Source organism: Sturnira hondurensis, unplaced genomic scaffold (genome assembly GCF_014824575.4).
Source record: "Sturnira hondurensis isolate 20B ecotype Veracruz unplaced genomic scaffold, ASM1482457v3 Scaffold0016462, whole genome shotgun sequence".
Taxonomy (NCBI): Eukaryota; Metazoa; Chordata; class Mammalia; order Chiroptera; family Phyllostomidae; genus Sturnira; species Sturnira hondurensis.
Window position 1 is genome coordinate 8,368,370 of NW_028089093.1, and position 21,957 is coordinate 8,390,326.

The 21,957-nt window shown below is 35.9% G+C and overlaps 1 protein-coding gene across 1 annotated transcript in view; it reads left to right on the top strand.

Annotated features, from left to right (window-relative positions):
* Positions 1–21,957, top strand: part of SEMA3E (semaphorin 3E) — a 256,905-nt gene that overhangs the window by 130,164 nt on the left and 104,784 nt on the right. Inside the window, exon 2 of the mRNA XM_037066143.1 lies at positions 19,737–19,897. Coding sequence (XP_036922038.1) covers positions 19,737–19,897 — 161 coding nt within the window. The remainder of the gene's footprint in view (positions 1–19,736; positions 19,898–21,957) is intronic.

The window sequence follows — 21,957 nt, forward strand, 5'->3', positions numbered from 1 at the left end:
TCCTGAATTTGAACCCGTGATACCTTTATACCAAAAAGGAGATTATGACAGCTGGATCAAGATAGAATGGCCTTTATTTCAAACATATATAATCTGCTAATGATATTTGAAAACTTAATTTTATAAGTTCTAAAAACACGGTACAATTATGGGCTTCCTCTAAGTGCATAGTAAAGTCACCCAACTAAGTTATTTCTCTAATAGTATGAAAATGTATGTAAAGGTATATTTTTTAAAAAGAAGATTCAGTGACAGCTTTGCTTTTAATGATAAAAGAACCTAAGTATGGTCTCACAGACTTTTAGTTTTGTGGCAAGCTCATTTCCACTATAAAATATGTAACTTTATAAGATTTACAAATGGGTTTGTGCAATCAACATCGAACCATTGTTATATGCATTCATCTATTTTTAGGAAAAAAACACAATTACTTTCTTTGCTTCTTCCTTGAACTGCGCATGGCACCTCTGCTGATTCCCCTGGGAACTCTGCAGAGCACTGGGCAGTGTTCCGGGGAGGGGTAATTATGCTGTCCAGGGAATTTGTCAGGGAGCGGAGCTGGGAGAGATTAAAGGAGATGTGATGGTTACAGGGTCACAGCCTTGATTTTGAGCCAAGACTCACTATCACTTTTTTAATTGAGTCTGAAAACTAGAAAGCTGTGATGTGGTAACCACCTATTACCAAGCAGGACACATCTTACTAATTGGAAATGAGTGAGCATGGGGCTTAACTCTGAAAACAAAGAATGAACACCACCAAATATGAATGGCAGTTCATTAAAACACATACTCGCATAGAGACTTTCGTATTATAATTGATGTGTACTCTCCCTTTGATATTTTAAAAATATAAATTCACTATTCCTATTTCAAAAATTATGAATAGTTTAGCTTCAATTCTAGATTGTCCTTATGTAAGAAATAAAAAAATATTCTTAATAAGTAATGAAGCTTTGAATCCACAGTATTCATTTGTATATATTAAAGTTTTAAAAATTATATTTACAATGTTAATGCATATTATTTTATTGCTGTACAACACCAAAATTAGAAAGAAGGTACAACATATCAATTGTCATATTCAGAACACAGAAATAGCTCATTATGATGTTTAAAATACGTTATTTACCTTATTTAGTTTCGTATAATTGCCTTTTTCATGACTCCAATTCCTTTTCAGCACATTCCCTTGTACGTTCAAGTCTCAGATGGTTAATTACTAATTTCAGATACTATTTAATAAGGCTAAGTTTTGTAATTGCAAAATAATTTTCAGTTATAAAAAGCTTGACATAGTTTATTCTTTCTGGTTAAACTCAAATTCTTATGAATTACAATTATCTCTAAAATATGCTTATTTTATCTTTTTCCCTGTGTACTCCCTTTAGATGTTACACAGCATAAGAACAAAATATAACGTCTTCTTGGAATGGAAAGCATGTTCCTTTGCCTTGTTTTATCCAAAGTCTATACACACAGTAAAGTGAACATCAGCCACAGCCTCTGCTTCAAGGTTTTGCTAGTTTGTGAAGCCCAGTAAATGCAGACTCAGATCAAAAATTTCAGCTTAAGTGTTTTCACAGTGTACATGAAGCTTCCAGGGGTTGCAGCCTGGGAGATCTGTTCTTCTTCTCCTTGAATGGGAAGTTAGGAAATTTGTTTGCTGGGATGGATTTGGGAGAGTAGAAGAAATCAGCCATTTGGATGAACACTTTAGTTAAATTAATCATAAGAATCAAATGGGTGAAAATGTTTGTACTAGAAGATTTCTGGACAAGCTTACTTTATGGGCCTGAAACAGGTCCTAATATTCACCTTGGAATCAATTTTACACACACACACACACACATATATATACATATATATGTTTTTTCCATTTCTACTGGGGTAAACAAATGAATCAGCAAATTGTGACCTCTCTCTTTAGTACTGAAGTAACATTGACATCATACATCTGTTTCTTGGGAAAACTTTTCACTTATTGCAACAATAAGAACATGCAGTTGTTTCTTGCTGTTTTACTGTTGCCATTAGAAAAGAGAGAGGGAACTGCTGCTTGACCCTGACCTCAATGGACAAATGCTGATCTCATTGACCAAGACCCTTTCCCCTTAGAAGCATTCAGCTGCTGGTGGGCAGAGGCTAGAGGTGCTCAGACCTTTTCAAAACGCTCATTTACTGAGTAGAAGACGGCCGTCACCGAGAGTAACAATGAATGTTGCTTGATGCACTTTTCAGTAGAGGATATGTCCTAAAAGGTGTGCTTTATTTCACACGTTTTGTTTCAAACCTGACCCAAAGAAAGCATTCCCCTCTCACACTGACATGGGGTGGACATGGCCTGGAGTCTTTTAGACAAGCTAGATTTCTTACCCCATTGCCTTAAAAACTTCACAGATCACAGGAGGCACAAAGTTTACTGAGGAATCTAGAGTGTTGAAAGATGCTCCAGTGCTACACGAATATTTATTTTTGAGTGTATTTCCCTTTTAATGGTCACAAATCTGAGTGATGAAGCACCATCTTTTAAACATGAGCTTTCTTCCAGCTGAGATATTCAAAGTTAGCCATTACACAAAACATGTGCTGTCTTAGTTATTTTCTTGAACATTGTACAAAATAGATTTATCACAGGAGAGGTGTCCTATGGGGCAAATGAAGAACATTCCACTAAGTATCAACTAATCACATCGTGGAAAATGTGTATAAACACAGCAGAACAGCCAGCCATGTTTGTTTCCGTTATTAATATGTTGTTATAAGGTTGAAGGAAGATTGTTTTTCTCATCCCCTTTTGGTCTTATCTATAATGTCAAGCTGTGATCAGTTTTATTTTCCCCAGTTACTGAGGGCGGATTAGCTAATGACAGGAACATTCTGGCAAGTCTGGTCTCCTGGCATTTCTTTGTAGCCGACCCACAAGCTTGCAGACCTATGATTCTGTGCCTGCAGCTTTTACACGTGCATCTTATCGAACACCTGGACTTCTCAGAATTGTTCTACAGCAGAAGTTCTCAGTTTCATGTCGTATTAGAATCACTCGGGGGAGATTTTTTAAAATGCCGGTGTCAGATGAATGAAGACTCAGATCAAAAATTTGCACCCTACGCTGATGGTGCAGGCCCAGCATCAGTCTGTTTTAGAGCTCCCGGGAGATTCCGGTGTGCCACCAAGGTAGAAAATCACTGTTCTGGAAGAAACAGAAATGATCAGACTCAGCATAAAATCAGCCCCCCACACTGAGCACTAAATCTGTCATTAAAATCATGTTTTTCTGTCAGTTTCATGGGTGCCAAAGTAGATTTTTGACTAAATTTTTTCGACTTTTGTGACGCTGTTCAGATGCACCCTCACATGTCACAGAGTGTGTTTGATTGCCTCCAGAAAACTAGGCCGAAAGTGAACAATTTTGTTGGCTCCAGAGTCCCCGCTTTGGCACCATGGCAAAGCTGTGTGCCAGGACCTCACCGCCAGGCCTGTTAGGGCAGCACTATGAAAGTTGTCTTGGTGTCAACCTTTGCACCCCGATCGCCCCCACGCGCCCCCTAACCTAACTAATATGATCCTTTTGTCCACGTGAAAAGCACTCCTCCTACAGGTTTATCTAATGTTATATTTACCCTAGATCCAGTTTGCAAGGAACTAAGTTATTAGTTGATAAAGGTTTGAGGTTTAATCCCTCCCAAAGGTTCTAAAATTTTAATAGGGTCTCTTGAAAGCCAGAAATATCAAAGTTGTAAAACTCTAATGACAGGTGTAACTGAGAGAGGATTAAATAATTGGACTCAAAGGGCCCTCTCTATTACCCTTCTTGAAATTATAGCACATAGGCAGTCCTGCTCATTAGCTCTACCCCCTGGGAATACATTGAGCTTCTGTTCATAGTAAGTTTGGAGAACTCACTATTATCTGATTTTTTAAAAGTTTCTTTTGTTCTTTTGGTTCCAAATATGGTGTCTCTGTGGTCATGTAATTATGTTATATGGTCATGTAATTATGTTAGGAATTAATTAACTATTATTTTACCCATCATAATGTGCTACTGATGATGCACTAAAAATGCTTTATTTACTAAGGGAAGTAAGCTAATTAATTACCTTCCAAAAATTTACTCTAGGTCATTTATTATCATACAATACCTTGTAAGTTGTCATAACTCTATGCAATATCAATGAATATTAAAACCATGAATGAAGTAAATATAGAATTTTAAATACTGCAATTGAGTTTTTAGGAGTTATAGTTTGTCAGAAATTTTGCCTTAGGCAAAGAAAACTATGTTACAGGTCAACCATTTACTTATTTTTTAAAAATATTCTTGAATTCTCTTATACACACTTTAACAATTTGAAAGCATTTAATAATTTAGGTATAGCTATATATGTTTCTATTTTTTATATGGGAAATCAGGAGGGTCTCTGAAGTCTGTAATTGATAAAAGTAGGCTGGGACTTTGTAGCTTTAAATACCTCAATGTCATGTCCATTAATTTATATTATTATTTAGCAATATGAACTCTAACAAATTATGATTTCTTGATGGTATTTATCTCAGTTTAAATTACCATTTTTTCTTTCCCTTGTTGTAAAATGACAGAAAATTTTGAAGTGAAGGATTTTAGTCTTCCTGTTTGCATCTGCATACCATCCTCTCATTCACACTCTTTGTTTTGTCTCTCTGTTACACACACACACACACACACACACACACAGAGCTCTATTTTCAGGTGGTAATTCCTGGCTGTCACTAATGCAGTCACTAACGTCTAACCTTAGGCATTCTAAAAAATTGCATCATCACTTTGAAGGGCACCTGCCAATCAGGGGGGTTAATGCGTTTGCTCCTTTTCAGTGGCAGAGGCTATCTCATCTTAGTCATGGCAGGACAGGAAAATTGACCTCCTGTTCCCAATTTCATGTGGAATTTTTTCCCAGATAGGGGCAGTGACCCTGCCAGAAGGATCCAAGTGCGTGTAAAATCATATTTGACTTGATGATGGATGGCCAGTTAACTAGGTGTAAGCATCTGTCCTGATAAAGCTGCAGGCTGGGCATGGGGCAGCTGTGTGTTCCTGCATTTTACTCATGCCTCCAGGTGGCAGAAATGATATTTTCCGAACTTCAGTTGATTCCCAGTGGAGATGATTGGCAGTCCTATAGTCCTAACATAAACTATAAAATAAGGACCTGATCTTGACTTTCATGACAGAACACAGGTGTCATTCTTTTAACTTACTCTTCTAATAAATTACTTGTCTAGAGCAAACTTTGTACTTTGAAGTTTCTCCAGTGAGTTCTATAAAAGGCATTTTAATTTGTCTCATAAATGCCTTCCAAGTTTTCCATGCTTTTAATTTTTTAATTTATTTTATTGTACTTTTTTCCATTACCATTTATCCCCCTTATACCCTCTCCCACTTTCCCCACCCCCCACAGTCACCACACTGCTGTCCATGTCTAGGAGTCCTTTTTCATTTGTGCTCAATCCCTCTACTCTCAAAGGCTCCTCCCCATTGAACTGTCAGCTTGTTTTCTGTCTGTGAATCTTTCTCTATTTTGCTTGTTAGCTGGTTCATTAGATTCCACGTACGAGTGAAATCATATGGTATTTGTCTTTCTCTGACTTACTTATTTCACTTAGAATAATGCTCCCTAGGTCCATCCATGCTGTCACAAAGATAATATATTTTTAATGGCCAAGTAGTATTCCATTGTGTAAATGTCTCATGTTGTTTTATCCACTTATCTACTATGGACACTTAGGCTGTGTCTAAATATTGGCTATTGTAAATAATGCTGCAATGAACATAGGGGTGCTTCTGTTCTTTTGAATTAGTGTTTTTGGTTTCCTCAAATAAATTCCCAAAAGTGGAATCACTGGATCATAACTTACCATCTGTTCTCTTGTTCTCAGCGTGTGGGAAGGTGTTTTAATTTGCCAAGTTACTTGCTTCCTGAGTAGTAAGATTTTGGCTTAGGTGATTATACTATAAAGGTTTTGACACATCTTTTAGCTTTCCTAACTTTATAATGGGCTAATTTATATTTTCTCATTTTCTTAATAAGTATGTTATATCAATATGAAGTTAGAATACTTTTGACTTCTAGCTTCCCCCTTATATTTGAAGCCTATCAAAAGGAACAGAAGAGCAGATCAACAATAAATTTGTTATTTTTCACACTCACGGTGATATACTTTTTTGACATAAGAACTCAACAGATATAAAACTGTATTTTCAGCATTAATTTTTTGTCTCCATTCAGTGAGAAATAGTTCTGCAGTTCTCATAGTTTGCAAAAATGAATAAATTTAAAAGTTCTAGAGAGCAATTTTTGGATACTTTCAGTTTGTGTTTTCCCTGCCTGGAGGTGATATATTTCACATGTGATGCAGTTCCCGACGCTGGAAGGAACCGAGCTGGTAGATCTCATCTACTCCTCCCATCCTGCAAACAAGCAGCTAAACCTCCTGTAAACGGTGCGCTCAGTGGCGAAATGGGAAAAACACAGATGTCTTTACATTTGTTTTAAATTAATTTTTATATTTAAGAATATTATCTTCTCTTACTTGAAATATATGCGTATATGTATATGTATGTTTTAGTTTTCTTTTCTTTGCTTCTCTTCTCTGTATCATCTGATCATTCCAGACACCATTTTGTCTGTTCATTTTCATTGGGTCACACAACATAAATGTGGCTGCCACAAGATATAGCCTTTAGGACTCCTGAGGCATATTATAAGAAAAGATTGAGGTACAGACTGAAAAATGCCTGCCTCCACAGGTGTCTATGACCATTTATTATGGGTAGATTTTATTTGATAAATGCATGAAATGTGGGAGGCACCTGTAACATCACTCCTGTAACATCCTAAGAGATTTACCATACCGAAACTCTTGACTGATCGGAGTCAATGAAGAAACTGTATATTTATACAAAGCCTCTGTTTATGGTCAAATAACAAAGTGAGCAAAATAATGTATGAGATACCAATATTCAAATGATGTGTGACCTTAGGAAGTTTTTTTAAAGAGATTTTATTTAATTATTTTTAGAGAGAGGATGGGAGAGAGATAGAGAGGGAGAGAAACATCAATGTGTGGTTGCCTCTCACGTGCCCCTTACTGGGGACCTGACCTGCAACCCTAGACTGGGAATTGAACCAGCGACCCTTCAATTTTCAGGCCTGCACTCAGTCCACTGAGCCACACCAGCCAGGGCAGGATGTTTTTAACTTTCTCTGTGAGCTTCTGTTTCCTAATCCGTAAAATGGTGAGCATTGTGCATTGATTGCTGGAGTGATGTGAAGGTCAAATGAAATTATGTAAATTGGATATTTTTCATGCAGTACCTACAACACAAGAGCCTCTCTGTGGATCGGAGATTTCCTCCCTTCATAGTTTCCAGAGAAAACCTGGGTGGTCTTTTTAGGTACTATTTGCCTTGTGACAGGTTATAAACAACAGGGTTTTCCGGGTAGTGAATCAGCACTCACTGAAGATTGCCGAAAAAGGAAAACAGACGAAGAATTTGTTAGCAGCTTAGTCATTAGTCACTAAGGCGACTTTTTGCGAAAGAAAGTCATCAGTGAATTGTACACATAGCACTGACTTGTCTCCTCTCTTCATGTTTCCCTTAGTTAGCCACATCTGAAGAGAACCCACCAACCCAGGGGGCCTATTACCTATTAAGAGCCATCCGGTTCACATGGCAGCAGCTACCGCCATTGAGGCATGTAATTCAAGAGCAAATGAGCTTTTAGTGGTTGTCTAGCATTTCCAAACCTATCAAATGATGGCAAATAACACGCAGCTTCATTTCTGTATCCAGATATGCATCTAGCAACCGTATTATTGGCGTTAATTTTTTGTTATTATAATAACGAGTAGATTCAATGTCCATTTAATTAATGGGATAACAAAAGACTATAAAGTCACTTTTCATTCTGCCAGCACTTGAAATTTAGTTATTTATTCTGTCAGTATTGAAACTATGAGGAAAATGTGCCATTAATGGAGAAGGTATCCAGATTACACAGTAGTCATTTTTTTATGGGGATATGTCAGGGAAGGGAAACTACATATTTTTAAAGGTACAAATGTTCAGTGTGTCAGATTGTCAGATTGCAAACTCCTGGTACATCTGGAAGTCATTTTTTCTTAGAAAGAATGTTTTGTAGGATTAAATTATGTGGGTTGAGAGAAGGTTTTATTTTTATAAAGATGAGACTGAAGATCTTTATTAGAGGTCAAGAGAGACGCTTCGGCAATGATGCGCTCGCACCGTGTCAAACCGTGCCCCTGCCTAGAAATTGACATCTCTGTTCTTATAAAAACAACTAGCAAGTGAAATACTGAAAAACTCATAAAAATTTAAGGTTTGATAGTAATAAAGCACAAGTATTGAAATAATTTTGCCTGCTATTCTGGTACTTTGAATTTAAATGTCAAGAGTGGAGGGGAGATAGTTCTGTATATAATGCATTTTTTATTGAGCTTATAAGTAAATAAAGGATAAAGAAATTAAGTGAATTTTCTAAGGAAATAAAGACAAAACTTCTCTTGCAAGATGAGACAGATGAAGATTGAAAGAAGGAATAGAAAATTATACCAATCTACTGTTGGTAGGAAAGCAAGGTCTTAATTTAAAATAGACTAGCTGTTTACCCTGATCATAGTAATTGTGTACTTGCAAAATTTCCTATTTCACTTTAAGCTGATATAATAAGCCCAGAGAGAAACTATGTCCGCTTGACAGAATACAATTAAGAAAGGCCTATTTTTGCAGGGCAAATTTTCACTCAATGTTGTTGGCCAATAATTCATTAAAATCCAAGAAAGAAGAAAGAAACCCATATATATTGGCCATTCTATATTTGGTGCTATGAATTATTTGATTCTTACAGCCACCCACTAATTACTTTTCATTATCCATTTTCATACATGAAGTTGAGATTCAGACCTCCTTTGTTTCACCCATCTTTACTGAGTGCCTCCTGAACAAATGGGGAGCACTGGCCTCCGCTCTGGGACCATCGCAGTGACCAGGATGGAAAAAGTCAGCCTACTAGGAAACTTGTTTCCTGTCAGAGGATGAAGAAAATATATAAGTACAGAAAAATATCAACAAACAAACAAAAACAAAAGCAAGTAAGCTTAATGCAGTGAAGGATAGTAAGAGAGAGTGATAGATTTCTTAGATGGGGCAAACTTCACAGAGGGAAGATCCAAATGATAGGGGAAGCCAGCACTGGCGAGGTCAGGAGGCACCTCAGGCAGAAATCAAGTCAGGCCAAAGCTCTAAAGCCCGTGCCTTGGAGCTGCGGGAGGAAGGGAAAAGGTGAGAATGTGGAGCCACATTGCAGCGAGGTAGGCAGCTGACAGATTATGACAGACTCTGAGGCAGGATTTTAACCTATAAGGACATTGGGAAACAATTGAAGGGTTTCCAGCCGAGGAATAAACAACTTCTTGATCTAATTTCTGGGTTTTTTTTTAAATCCTTACCCAAGGATATGTCCACTGATTTTAAAGAGAGAGGAAGGGGGAGAGAGACAGAGAAACAGGAAGAGTGAGATCAGGAGAGGGAGAGAGAGAGAGAGAGAGAGAGCACCCAGTGTGAGCCCCAACCAGGAATTGAACCTGCAACCTTTGGGTGCATGGGACGATGATCCACCCAACTGAGACACATGGCCAGGGCTAATTTCTATTTATACTGTGACGTAAACCAACTGGGTAAAAGGAGAAATGGGGGAGAGTAGTTGCAGGAAAGTAGGTTCTATTTCTGGTCCAGTGTAGTAGTTGTATTGGAGATGTTGAGGACAGATAGCATGGCATTCAGGTAAAGCAGAATTAGGAAATATCCTAGATTTTTGACAAAATCCAAGGAACCATTTGCTAACAATAGAAGACTGACAGAGTTGGTTTATGGGTGGAAATCAAGACTTTATCCTTCATTTGCTAAATTGGAGAAGCCTGTCTATTAGATGACAGAAGACGGTAAGAATGCATACAGCCAAGTAAATACGGATTTTAGGGTCAATATAGGATGGAAAATATTGAGTTATTATTTTGAAGAATTTCAAATATCAAAGATTATTTGAAGCAGTATATGGTAAAGTAAAATGCAATTCCAATTTGACCTAAATTGCTTGTTTTTTTTTATGTGATAGATTATCAAAGAAAATGTTATAATATGTTACAAAACAAAGATCAGCCCTGGCTGGTGTGACTCAGTGGATTGAACACCACCGTGTGAATCAAAGGGTCGCTGGTTTAATTTCCAGTCAGGACACATGCCTTGGTTGGGGGACAGGTCCCCAGCAGGAGGCAGGTGAGAGGCAACCACACATTAATGTTTCTCTCCCTCTCTTTCTTCCTCCCTTCCCTTCTCTGTAAAAATAAATAAATAAAATCTTTAAAATGTTTTAAAAATGAATAAAATGTGCTTTAAGAAAAACAAATATCAGTGAAGTTGTTCCGAAATGATACAGAATTTAAACAAAAACAAAAATTTAGATGTGGGAAAATGGGTGAATGTATTCAAAAAGTACAAACTTCTCGTTGTAAAATAAATGTCATGAAAATGTAATGTACAGTATGATGACGATAGTTAAGAGGACACTATTGTATATTTGAAAGTTACTAGAAGAGTAGATCTTAAAAGTATCCATCACAAGAAAAAAAAACACTATATGAGATGATGAATGTGAACCAAATTTCCTGTGGTAATTATTATGCAATATAATCAAACTATTATGCTGTTTACCTTTAACTAATACCATGCTGTATGTTAATACGTTATTTATATCTCAAAAAACTAGAAAAAATAAAAATATATACTGCTTTAGAAAGTTATATTACTCTAACTGTAAAATGATAAAATACAGAATGAAAAACAAATGGTAATAGACATGTTCAACTTCTTTTTTAAAATTTTATTTATTTTAATTACTGTTCAAGTACAGTTTTCTGTCTTTTCCCCCCTTCCCAGCCCACCCCCCCAGTGCTCCCCACCCTCCCTCCCATTTCCACCCCCCTTAGTTTTTGTCCATGTGTCCTTTATACTTGTTCCTGTAAATCCTTCTTCCCCTTTTCTCCTGAAATTCCCTCCCCTCTCCCCTCTGGTCCCTGTTAGCCTGTTCTCTATTCCAGTGTCTTTGGTTATATTTTGCTTGCTTGTTTGTTTTGTTGTTTAGCTTCCTGTTAAAGCTGAGATCATATAGTATTTGTCTTTTACCACCTGGCTTATTTCACTCAGCATAATGCTTTCCAGTCCCTTCCATGATGTTGCAAAGGGTAGGAGCTCCTTTCTTTCTGCAGCATAGAATTCCATTGTGTAAATGTACCATAGTTTTTTGGATCCATTCATTTATTGATGGGCACCTAGGTTGCTTCCAGCTCTTTGCTATTGTAAATTGTGCTGCTATGAACATTGGGGTGCGTAGGTTCTTTTGGGTTGGTGTTTAAGGAGTCTTAGGATATAATCCTAGCAGTGGAATTGCTGGGTCAAAAGGCAGATCTATTTTTAGTTTTCTCAGAAAAGTCCATACTGTTTTCCATAGTGGTTATACCAGTCTGCAATTCCACCAACAGTGAACTAGGGTCCCCTTTTCTCCACAACCTCTCCAACACTTGTTGTTTGCATCACTTAAATTCAATTAAACATACAGATCATAGAGAATATTTGTTTTAGAGCATAGAACCTTTCTTAGTTAAGATAATATTGAAATATATAAATAAATTAATAGCTAATTATACTAATTACATTTGTGTATACATTAGGCAACTTTGCTAAAAAATCAGAAAGCACCTTACTAATGCATTTGGGGTGGGAGTTGAGGGTATAAATTGAGCAATGGAAGTCAAATTTAATACATATGTGCTGGAAGGAACAGATTATGGAGTACTACGCCTAATATTGAATATGATGTGCATCTATAAAGTAGTTGTATTTTATTATCCTTTAAGTCTTAAATATTAAATGAAAGCAAAACCATTGTGAAATGACATCCAGAAAAGCTGCCCTTCACTGTGAAATAAATCTAATTTATAACCAACATTAAAAACATAATAAAAAACTCAAGGCTTTATTTTTTTTACCACAGACAATTTTATAAATTGCATGAAGATATTTTGAAAGGAAGATGTTCAGATAATGATCAAATCTACAGTGTTCTGACTGTTATAATACTGAGGGTGTTTTGTAGAGCTTGAGAAACCTGTTTCTTCCCACTCCCCTTCTCTAAGATAAAGTTTAAATGACTAACAGTACAGTACTTCACATATATTCTATGCTTAGTTTACTATTACTTTATTTAAAACCTCTTGTAAGGTATTCTTGCCCAGAATTCTATAATTCTCAAAAACAAGTGCCAAGAAAGCAACATAAAGTCAAGTTAAAAGTAGGCTGAAAGGTCAGTTTTGAGTAAGTCGTTTTTCCCTCCGTGTGATCGAAACTCATTGGTATTCAGTAAAGCCCTGACCATGAATAAAAATTGACCTCCACAGTAGTAGCCTTGGGAAAAAAAATACATGTAAGCACAACATTTTTCTACATTTTATAATAGTAAATTATTAGGAAAATATTATAATCTGTGATAATAAATTTGGGAAATAATGGGTGACTAAAAATAACTGTTAATGAAAAACCAAATGAGTAAAAATGGATTCATTAGTGAGCTTCAAAAATGGTGCCCTGGTCAAGTCCAGAGGAAGCCTGAAGGGGATTAGGGTCTGAAGAGACCAGATAGAAAACATGGCAATGAGAGCAGGGCGTGTGGATGATCTGGGTAGTGTCCTTGGGAAGGAAGCAGCTCGCCTAGGCCTCTGGGTGTGAAACCACTGTCCGTGCCCCAGGTGAGGTACCTCCCCCATGGGCAGAGCTACACGTTTTCATTCCCACATAAGTCCTCAGTGCCTGGGGGTTTGTTGACCCCCAAAATCAGACTGTGGGAGACTGAGTGTGTTCCCTGCCCACGTCTGATTCATAATTTTTTTTTCAATTTCTGTAAACTGTTAACTGCCAAATCAGTGAATTACCCTGGAAATCAAGAATAAACTCTATTTACTATGGCAAATATATCACTGACTAATATATATTTTTCTAACATGCCTGAAACACATTTGTCTGCATTTAAGGGCCCAGCCTCCTCCATCTCTAACTGATGACTTCATAAACATAAAACTTAACAGTTTGAAAATTTCTTCAACTCATACATTGACAAAGTAACTTTAATACTGTCAGAAAATAGGCACTGGATACAAAGAGAAAAAAATGACAAAAACTTAAGACAAAGTCCTCTAAGATGAATGAAAAAATGGTTAACTTCCTCCAAAGTGAGAGATATAAATTTGTGTTTTCCACATCAGCTGAAAATCGTAATTTTTAATAACACAATGTTGTCAGAGCTATAGGGAAACATTTTCACTTATTATTAGTAGAATTTTAAATAGATATCATCCCATTGAGGCAAGTTGGCAATATTTGTAAAAAATAACAAACTTGCTCTGTCCAGGTGGATTAGTTGGTCAGAGCATCTGCTGTGCACCAAAAGGTTGTGCACCAAAAGGCTGCAGGTTCAATTCCCAGTTGGGGCGTGTATGGTGTGTAACCAATTAATGTTTCTATCTTACATGGATTTTTCTCTCTTTCTTTCTCTTTCCCTTTCACTCTCTCTAAAATCAATAACCATACCCTCAGGTAAGGATTAAAAACAAAACAAAACAAAAAACAAATTCATATATCGTTTGACCCATTAATTCCATTTCTAAAAATGTATCACAAATTTTATGTATGTTAATTTGCACATACTCGTGTTTATATATATGTTAGTGCATAAAACGAGTGATTTACATAATGGAAAATCATGCAATTATACCCTAAGTCTTAATACTGAAAGGCTTCCAAGATATAAGTGAAGAAAAGCAAAGAATAGGGTTTATACTATTTTTCTTTTGGTTCACATGAGTTGGGAAGGTATTAAAGACCTACATGCCATATTTATTGTATATACATTAGAAAATCTGGAAGAATATACCCGAGAAACTGGACAGAGTTAAGCCATTGAAGACTAAGGAGTGAGAGCTATATAGGAAGAGGGATTCCAGATGGGAGGGAGTTTATCATCATAAACCTTTATATTCTTTCTGGTTTTAAACTTAAAATGTATTTTTTTAAGAAAAAAATGAATGGACTCAATTTATTAAGAACATAAATTTGAAAATTCTTACCTCTTAAATTCTTTTACAGAAATAAAATGAGGAATACCAAAATCTAATTTGTGTTATTTTTATGAAATTGTATTAATTCTTAATAGCCTTCTAAAACTCAGATATAGTACCTAATATAGTGGATGTCAGTATCTATTGAATTGTTCATCAAATCGAAATACAATCAGTTATCCCAAACCCAAATAAATTAAAAAAATACTTTTACCTTATTGTGTAAAATTTGATACCTAGCTTTCTTCCATTTCATCTTCCAGGTCTGTACCTTCACGGTATACCTTGCTTTGCTACTATCTCACTCTTCTTGTGCTTATTTATTGAAAAAATAGTCTTCAATCTCCTTTCAACTTTTGCCCCCTGCTGGCCATTATATACTTCATAACCAGTTGGTATTTTAAAAATAAATGTGGCCATATAATTGCTTTTAAAACCTTCACAGTCCATCCCATTTAGAATAACACACAAGGAACGTTAAATGAATGACGCTGTGGTCCCAGTTTCAAGTACCCCCCAGGACGCCCGGTTCAGTTTAGGAAGCTGTTCACATAGGCCTGCTCCTTTAGCCTCTGGTGAAATAGGATATAGTCACAATTAAACAGTTAGGCAATCAAAAACAAACTGACTTTTTAGGTAGTAGTATTTTATATGCTATGAGTTTTAGTTCAATAATTTAAATACATGCGCATAAACACATACAGCACATCAATAGATGTACAGTACAATCAATGATTCTGTGTAACCTTGTCCCAGAGTGACCTCATGTTCACAGAGGACTTCAAAGACCCATAAGCTAGAATATTGTGTGCAATACTAACTAATAATAACTTATAGAAACAGGAAATGAGTAATCTTAAGATTCTGACACAATTTTGTTTTCCTTGACTGAGGAAATAAAAGACTATTTAATTTCTCAGTTATTCATATGTCCATTTGAACTTTCTGCTTTCATTAGAAGTAGTTTATGATAAAAACTTGGAACATGACAATGACAATGCCTGTTGTAGATCTTTGACTTATAAGAAAGATAGAATCTAAAAGTTCAGAGGATGCATGAAAGGCCAGCCACAGTCCATTGCTAGCAAGACCAATTAGCAAATCATTGAGTTGTCCCGTTTACACTTAAAAAAGTTAATTACTTATTTCTTTACCACTCTGTCTCAACATTATTACAAGTCATTAGTGATCATTTATCAGATCTGTCAAAAAAGCGTGTTGCAATAAATCTTTTCCTTTTGAACCATCAAGGAATTGAAGAAAATAAATGTCTAATGACTATTTCTGCCTTTCATTGTTATCACCAATGCTTACTATATGTGCAATTCAATATTTTATTTTTTATTTAACTTGAAGAGATGAACTGAATAAAATAATTTATTGAAAAAAATGATGTCTAAAGCCTTGAGTCTTAAGAAATCACCACTTTGCAGGTGGCAGTGGAAAAAGTGTACATTCAAGAAGGGAGCACCCCTCCCTTGGGGACTTTTTTTTGTCTGAGAACTAAAAAATGTGCCCTCATTCCACCCCCAGTTATACATGGAGGTGTGGAATTTAAATGTATTTTGACAAAGTGAAGAGAACTGTCTCTGTAATATATTGCTGTCAATAAGTTTTAAAACGATTTCCCTTGCAGGTTAAGAAGAAAGGCCATGAGAGGAAATGACTAAATCCTCTGTATATCTTCATTGACAGCTGATAATTAGTATGCAGCTTAGCAATAATAATTAGTTCCCTCCTGAGAAAATTTCCGGATGAACTCTGAGTTGGTGCATCTCAGCTTCATCTTGTTTCTTTGTCCACTCCCTCCCTCAAGTAATGCATGTTATTTTTAGAGGCGGAAGGACTCAAGATGAGATCCCTCCTGTATACAAGTCAGCACTGTCCATTCTTTGCACTGTGTTTTCTGGAGATTACCTGAGATTCATGTTTCTTTTGTCCCCTTCTTTCTGTATGTTTTCTAATTCTTTCAAATAGGCAGCTTGAAGCAGTGCAAAGGAATAAAGAAGTTAGCCATTGCTTGGTAAATATGCCAAGTCTATGGACTATAATTTAGAAGAAAGATCAGAAGTAGTGTCACATAAAGTGCTGGCTCAAAAATTAAAAAGAGAAAATAATTAAGGAAGAAAGCTTCCTGCTTGAATTTCATTTGGCTTTAATATTTTTAGTATACACCAGAGATTTTTTCTATTTTGAATTTCTATGGCATATTAAGTAAAAACATTTTAATTTTCTCAAAAGTAAGTTGTATGAAAATGTCATGAATTGATAAATCAAAGCAACATGAAAAATTCTGTAGTTATTTGAGACCATTTATCATCTAGGAATTAAAGGTAATAAAGAGTAAAGTTGATATTAACTTGAATTTTCCTGTTGATAATATTGCTGTTGAGTTATTTTGAATCATATCAAGTCCAACTATTGAGTATTGACAAAACCTTCTGTTTATCTTGCTATTTATACTAGGCTCTGCAAAAATACATTTGATTTCAGACACATAACCCCTTATTAGATTTTTCTTAGTTGCTTACCTAGAGAGTTGTATATATAATTGTATGTATGGAGTCATTGTTAATAAGGAATAGGCTTTAGTAAGTCAAAAGATCTTTTTTACTCCTTTTCTCTTTGGACCAGAACTGGGGATGACATAATTTTATTTTTAATAAAGTAGTACATGTTCACTGGGAAAAATTGATGATTTTTCACATTCATTTCTTTGTATATTTAATGAAGTGAATTCTTTTTATGCAAATTAGTTTTTTCTCTTCTATTATGATGTCTTTTTACAATACAGAGGTCATTGTTTTATAATATGTTTTCCAACATTTTGAAAGAGCAACAGTTTATTTCCCTATCTCTGATATCAATAAATACTTTTATAATTTTTTCTAATAATTGTATTTCTGCTTTTAGACTTTGAAATTACTTTACTTATTAAACTTTACTGTTTTTATTTTATTACTGCTTTTATGTTTTCAATGCTTTTTACAACTAAAGCATGTTATAATTTCTATACATTTTATAAGTATGGGGTAAATGATTGTCTCTCCATCCCAAAAGAGAACAGAAAAGGAAGTATTTTTTGTGTAGGAAGTTAAGTTTATTCTTCAGTCGTGAGTGACTTTAACTATTCACTTATATCAGGAAGAATGGTTGACGATGAAACTAATAATGGAAAGCCAAATTTTCATTTTTGGCTGTTGTTGGTTTCAAAGTTAATCAGATTATATTGAACAACTATAAATAGGTCAACTAATTCAGCCTATTGGAAATAGAGATTGTAGTGAAGTTGTTATTATAAATGTATTCATGAGTCAAGACAAACTGGATAAGTTTACCTATGTGATTGATACATATTTCATAGTGACAGCTCTGATCCCCCCAAATTATAGGGACCATGTTATTTACCACATGGCTCTCACATTTAACCACAGATGAATAATTGATCTCAACGCATCCAGTCTAGAAGCAAGCAACCTGTGAATCCATGAACAGGGGCTAAACCAGTTATATTCTCATTTCTGAGAATTTTGAAATGAAAGATTCAAATGCTATTGTCATAGAGTGGTGCGGTGGTTGATGGAATGTCATATAATTGGGAGCTTTGTAGACCTAGTTGGCCATGAGCAAACTAGTGAACAAATCCTTTAGAATCAGTAGAGTGCAGCAGTGGCATTAAGAGAAGCAAGAAGCAAGGATGCACAGCTTCGTAGGAGATAAATTACCTTGTGCTTCTGTTGGTTTCCCTGGTTACCACTAGGTCTGGTTTTCTGTGCCTGGATTTACATTGCTCTGATTTAATTAATCTTCATTCATTGCAATCATTGATGTCCTAACTAATATGGCCACCCATGGCCATAAAGTCACTTTTGGTAGATTGCACTTTGACATGAATTCTGTTGGCTTATACTGTTATATAATTATAAGCAGAAGCATGATACTTGATAACTTATTTTTAGTAATTTTATACAATATTATATATATTCAATATATATACATATAATGAGAAATTAGTATTATTGCAACTACGGAAGCTGAGAAGTCCCACAATCTGCTGTCTACAAGGTAGAAAGCCAGGAAAGCTGGTACTGAAGTTCACTCTGGATCTGAAGGCCTAAGAATCAGGGGAGCTGACCTTTCAATTCAATCAGTCAGGCAGAAAAAAAGGAGTGAATTCTTCCTTCCTCCACATTTTGTTCTACTCAGACCCTCAACACGTTGGATGATGCCCACCCACATTGGGGAGGGCAGCCTGCTTTAGTGAGTCCACCAATTTCAAAGGCTCATATATCATCCAGAAGCACTTTCACAGATACACTTAGAAATAACGTTTAGCCAAATATCTGGGCAACCCTGATCTAGTCAAGTTGACACAAAAAATTAGCTATCACCCCAGGCAGTGCTCCTAAGCAGCTGCTGGAGTTTTTCTTTTTTACTAGTGACTTTGAATTACAGGCAGCCTGGGTTCAATTTTGGTATTCACTTTAATAATGTATATGATGTTAAAGAATGACTTTCAGTTAATAAAATTTATTCCACCCTTCTCATCTTATTCCCCCCCGCCTCATATTCACAAACCTAGCCATGTATTTGTTCAATTGAATATATTTGTGTAAGTCATTGCAGATGTTTGGTGGGAATGGGCAAGTTAAATAATCAAATAAATAAAAGAAGAAAATGAAACATGCACATTTCACAAATAAAACATGACCTGCACTCATACTCTGTACTCTCATGTCCTCTCTCCATAGCCATGTGGCCTTATCAGCCCCATGGCTGTGGCCATGCGGACTCCACACACAGGCTCCAGGAGGGAGCTTGAATACCGCAGAACAGCAATGGACTGCAGTTGGAAACGCAGGCTAAGCTAGCCAGACACTGACTGGACTGGACTTTAATATGGAAGAGAAACTCTGGACATTGGCGTTTGTCTTTGCCTTGCTGAGGACGTGGGTGGGCTTTTTCCATGGTGGGACAAATGGAGATGGGACGTTGGAAAGTACAGAAGGGAACCCCCTTAATTTTACAATATCAGTAAAGTTTACCACAAAGCCCCACCTTCCTGTGCAGGTCTTTGCCTCATGACACCACAAGAACTCACCTCCCGCTGATAACAGACTATACTTTTTTTTACATAATGCACAAATATTTTAAAAATTTTTTCGAGTTTTGAGATAACAGTTGATATATAACATTGTTAAATGTGTATGTTATGAGAGGACTGCCACACAAAGTTTAGTTTTCTATCCATCACCTCACAAAGAATATTTTTCTTGTGATGAGAACTTTTAAAGTCTTTTCTCTTAACATCTTTCAAATGTGCAATACAGTATTGTTAAAGGCACTGTGTATTTTTAATCTTTTAAGTAACAAATTTAAAAGCCTTCATATTTCTGATAAAATGAATGTTAACACAGTTTCAATAGTTATAAAAACAGAGCCATGAGACAAGTATTAGAAAGTTATTTTTCTTTCTCTTCTGTTTAGCATTCATTTCCTTTCGTATTTCAGAGCTCTTGGAATTAAACAGAACATCCATCTTCCATAGCCCTTTTGGATTTCTTGATCTCCATACAATGCTGCTAGATGAATATCAAGAGAGACTCTTCGTGGGAGGCAAGGACCTTGTGTATTCCCTCAGCTTGGAGCAGATCAGCGATGACTACAGAGAGGTATGAAATTATCAAACAGTATTTCGAAAGGGAAAGAAAAGGGGTGAGGGAGATACCTTCTTGCATGGGTGTTATTTGGGTTATTTTTCATTACCTGAGTGATGCTTTTATTGAAAAAATATTCATTAAAATGAAGTCATCTTGAGAAAGGTTTATAAACTGAGAATGTGTAACATTAAACTTTCAAGCATGATCTCTGTATACCCAGGCGACCTTAAATAGGTACATTTGGCATTCCTCTTGCGTGATGTCCCTTGTCGCCACATTCATTGTCCTGAGACTTGGACTTGGAACGTGCTGATTTACCACCAGTCCCTGTAGGCTCTAGTATGCCCCAAGTCCCAGCCTGAAGAAATATGGTTATGTGATCTCAGTATAACTAAACTCATGTACTTCTTCTGTTAGTTAATATCATTAATTCAGGCAGATGGTCCTTAAACCGGGTGGATTAAAGTATAATATTAAAATAGATAAGTCGGGCCTGCGAACCACACTATCGCGGTTCGATTCCCAGTCAGGGCACATGCCTGGGTTGCAGGCCAGTTCCCAGCAGGGGACTCACGAGAGGCAACCATACATTGATATTTCTCTCCTTCCCTTCCCCTCTAAATATAAATAAATAAAATCTTTAAAAAAAAATTAAATAATAAAAAAATAGATAAGTGCCCAATATTTTTGAGAAAAGATTCTAAGGTGATAAGAAAAATACTTTGTATAGTCTCTGCTTATGCAGGGTTAAAATGAGCTAAGTTTTTTTCAGGCCCATATCAACCTTACCTAAAAATGTAGAAATATTTAGACCATAGTATTTTTTGGCACAAATGTATATATTTTGCGATGCATTTTCTTTATAATTTACTTATTTATTCTTATGTTTGTCAAAATGACTGATGTCCACATTTTTAAGTCACTTAAAAACAATTTACCATGAAAAGCATCATTCCTTCATGCCTTCCGGTTCCTTATCAGTAGAGGAAATCATTTAGAATTCATTTGCTCTTTCTCCTGGTACTTACCCACGTATTTCTAAATGAAATTTGTGTGCTGTATTTTCTTGATACCATTGATTTTAGACATTCTTTGTTGATTTTCTCTTAAGGAAGATGAGGTTTCCTTTCTTGCACTGCCTCTGGCTCAGCTCCGTTACGACGACCCACTTCACCAGCAACCCTCCCTCAGCCCCTATCTCTGTGCAGCTGTGCCACCATTTTTAGTTGTCACAATTATTTACATTATTAGAACTAGGAAAATAGGTCATGCTTCTTTCTTTTTTCTTTTTGCAGTTGTCTGATTTTTCCTAGGATTAAATGTTACCTCACTGCTTAGACTTTTATTTTACTTTCAAGAATTTTTTACTAAACTCTCTACCAGATTTCTAATACTCCTATCAATATGGTAAAAAAGACATCAGTTTTCCATCCTTCCTGATTTTCTTTTCAACCTGGACTTGAACTTCACCATCATCCTTGAGCATCCCCTCAATTTCCAACTTGTATGTAACTCATGTCTTCTTTTGGGGGGTTTATTCTGACATTTCACTGAACACACCTTCTCCTACCTTCTTGAAGAAAGATTCAAAGTAAAATTTTGAGTTTTGTATGTTCTAAAATAATATTATCCAAACTTTATACATAATTGTTAGACATAAAATTCTAGGATAAAATAATTTTCTTCAGAATTATGTAACTGTTGCCTTCATTGCATTTAAATTTTTGGTACAACAGCTGAGAAGTCTCATTTTAGAATTTTGTATGACCTGTTTTCTGCCGCCCTCTCCCTCTAATACTGACCCCATGAGCCTCTGTTTTTGAAACTTCTCTTAGATTTGATCTTTTTCATCCACTGTGCTAGGATGAAAATGGACATACTCTGGGGGAGCCCCGTGGCCTTCAGCTCTGGAAAGCATTCATTGTGACTTTGATACTTTTTTCTTCTTTTCTTTTTCTTCTTGACTCTCTTTCTAGGACTGCTGTAAGTCAGATTTTTTTTACTTTTTTTTTTTACATTTTTTCAGTTATAGTTTACAATTAATATTATTTTGTATTGGTTTCAGGTATACA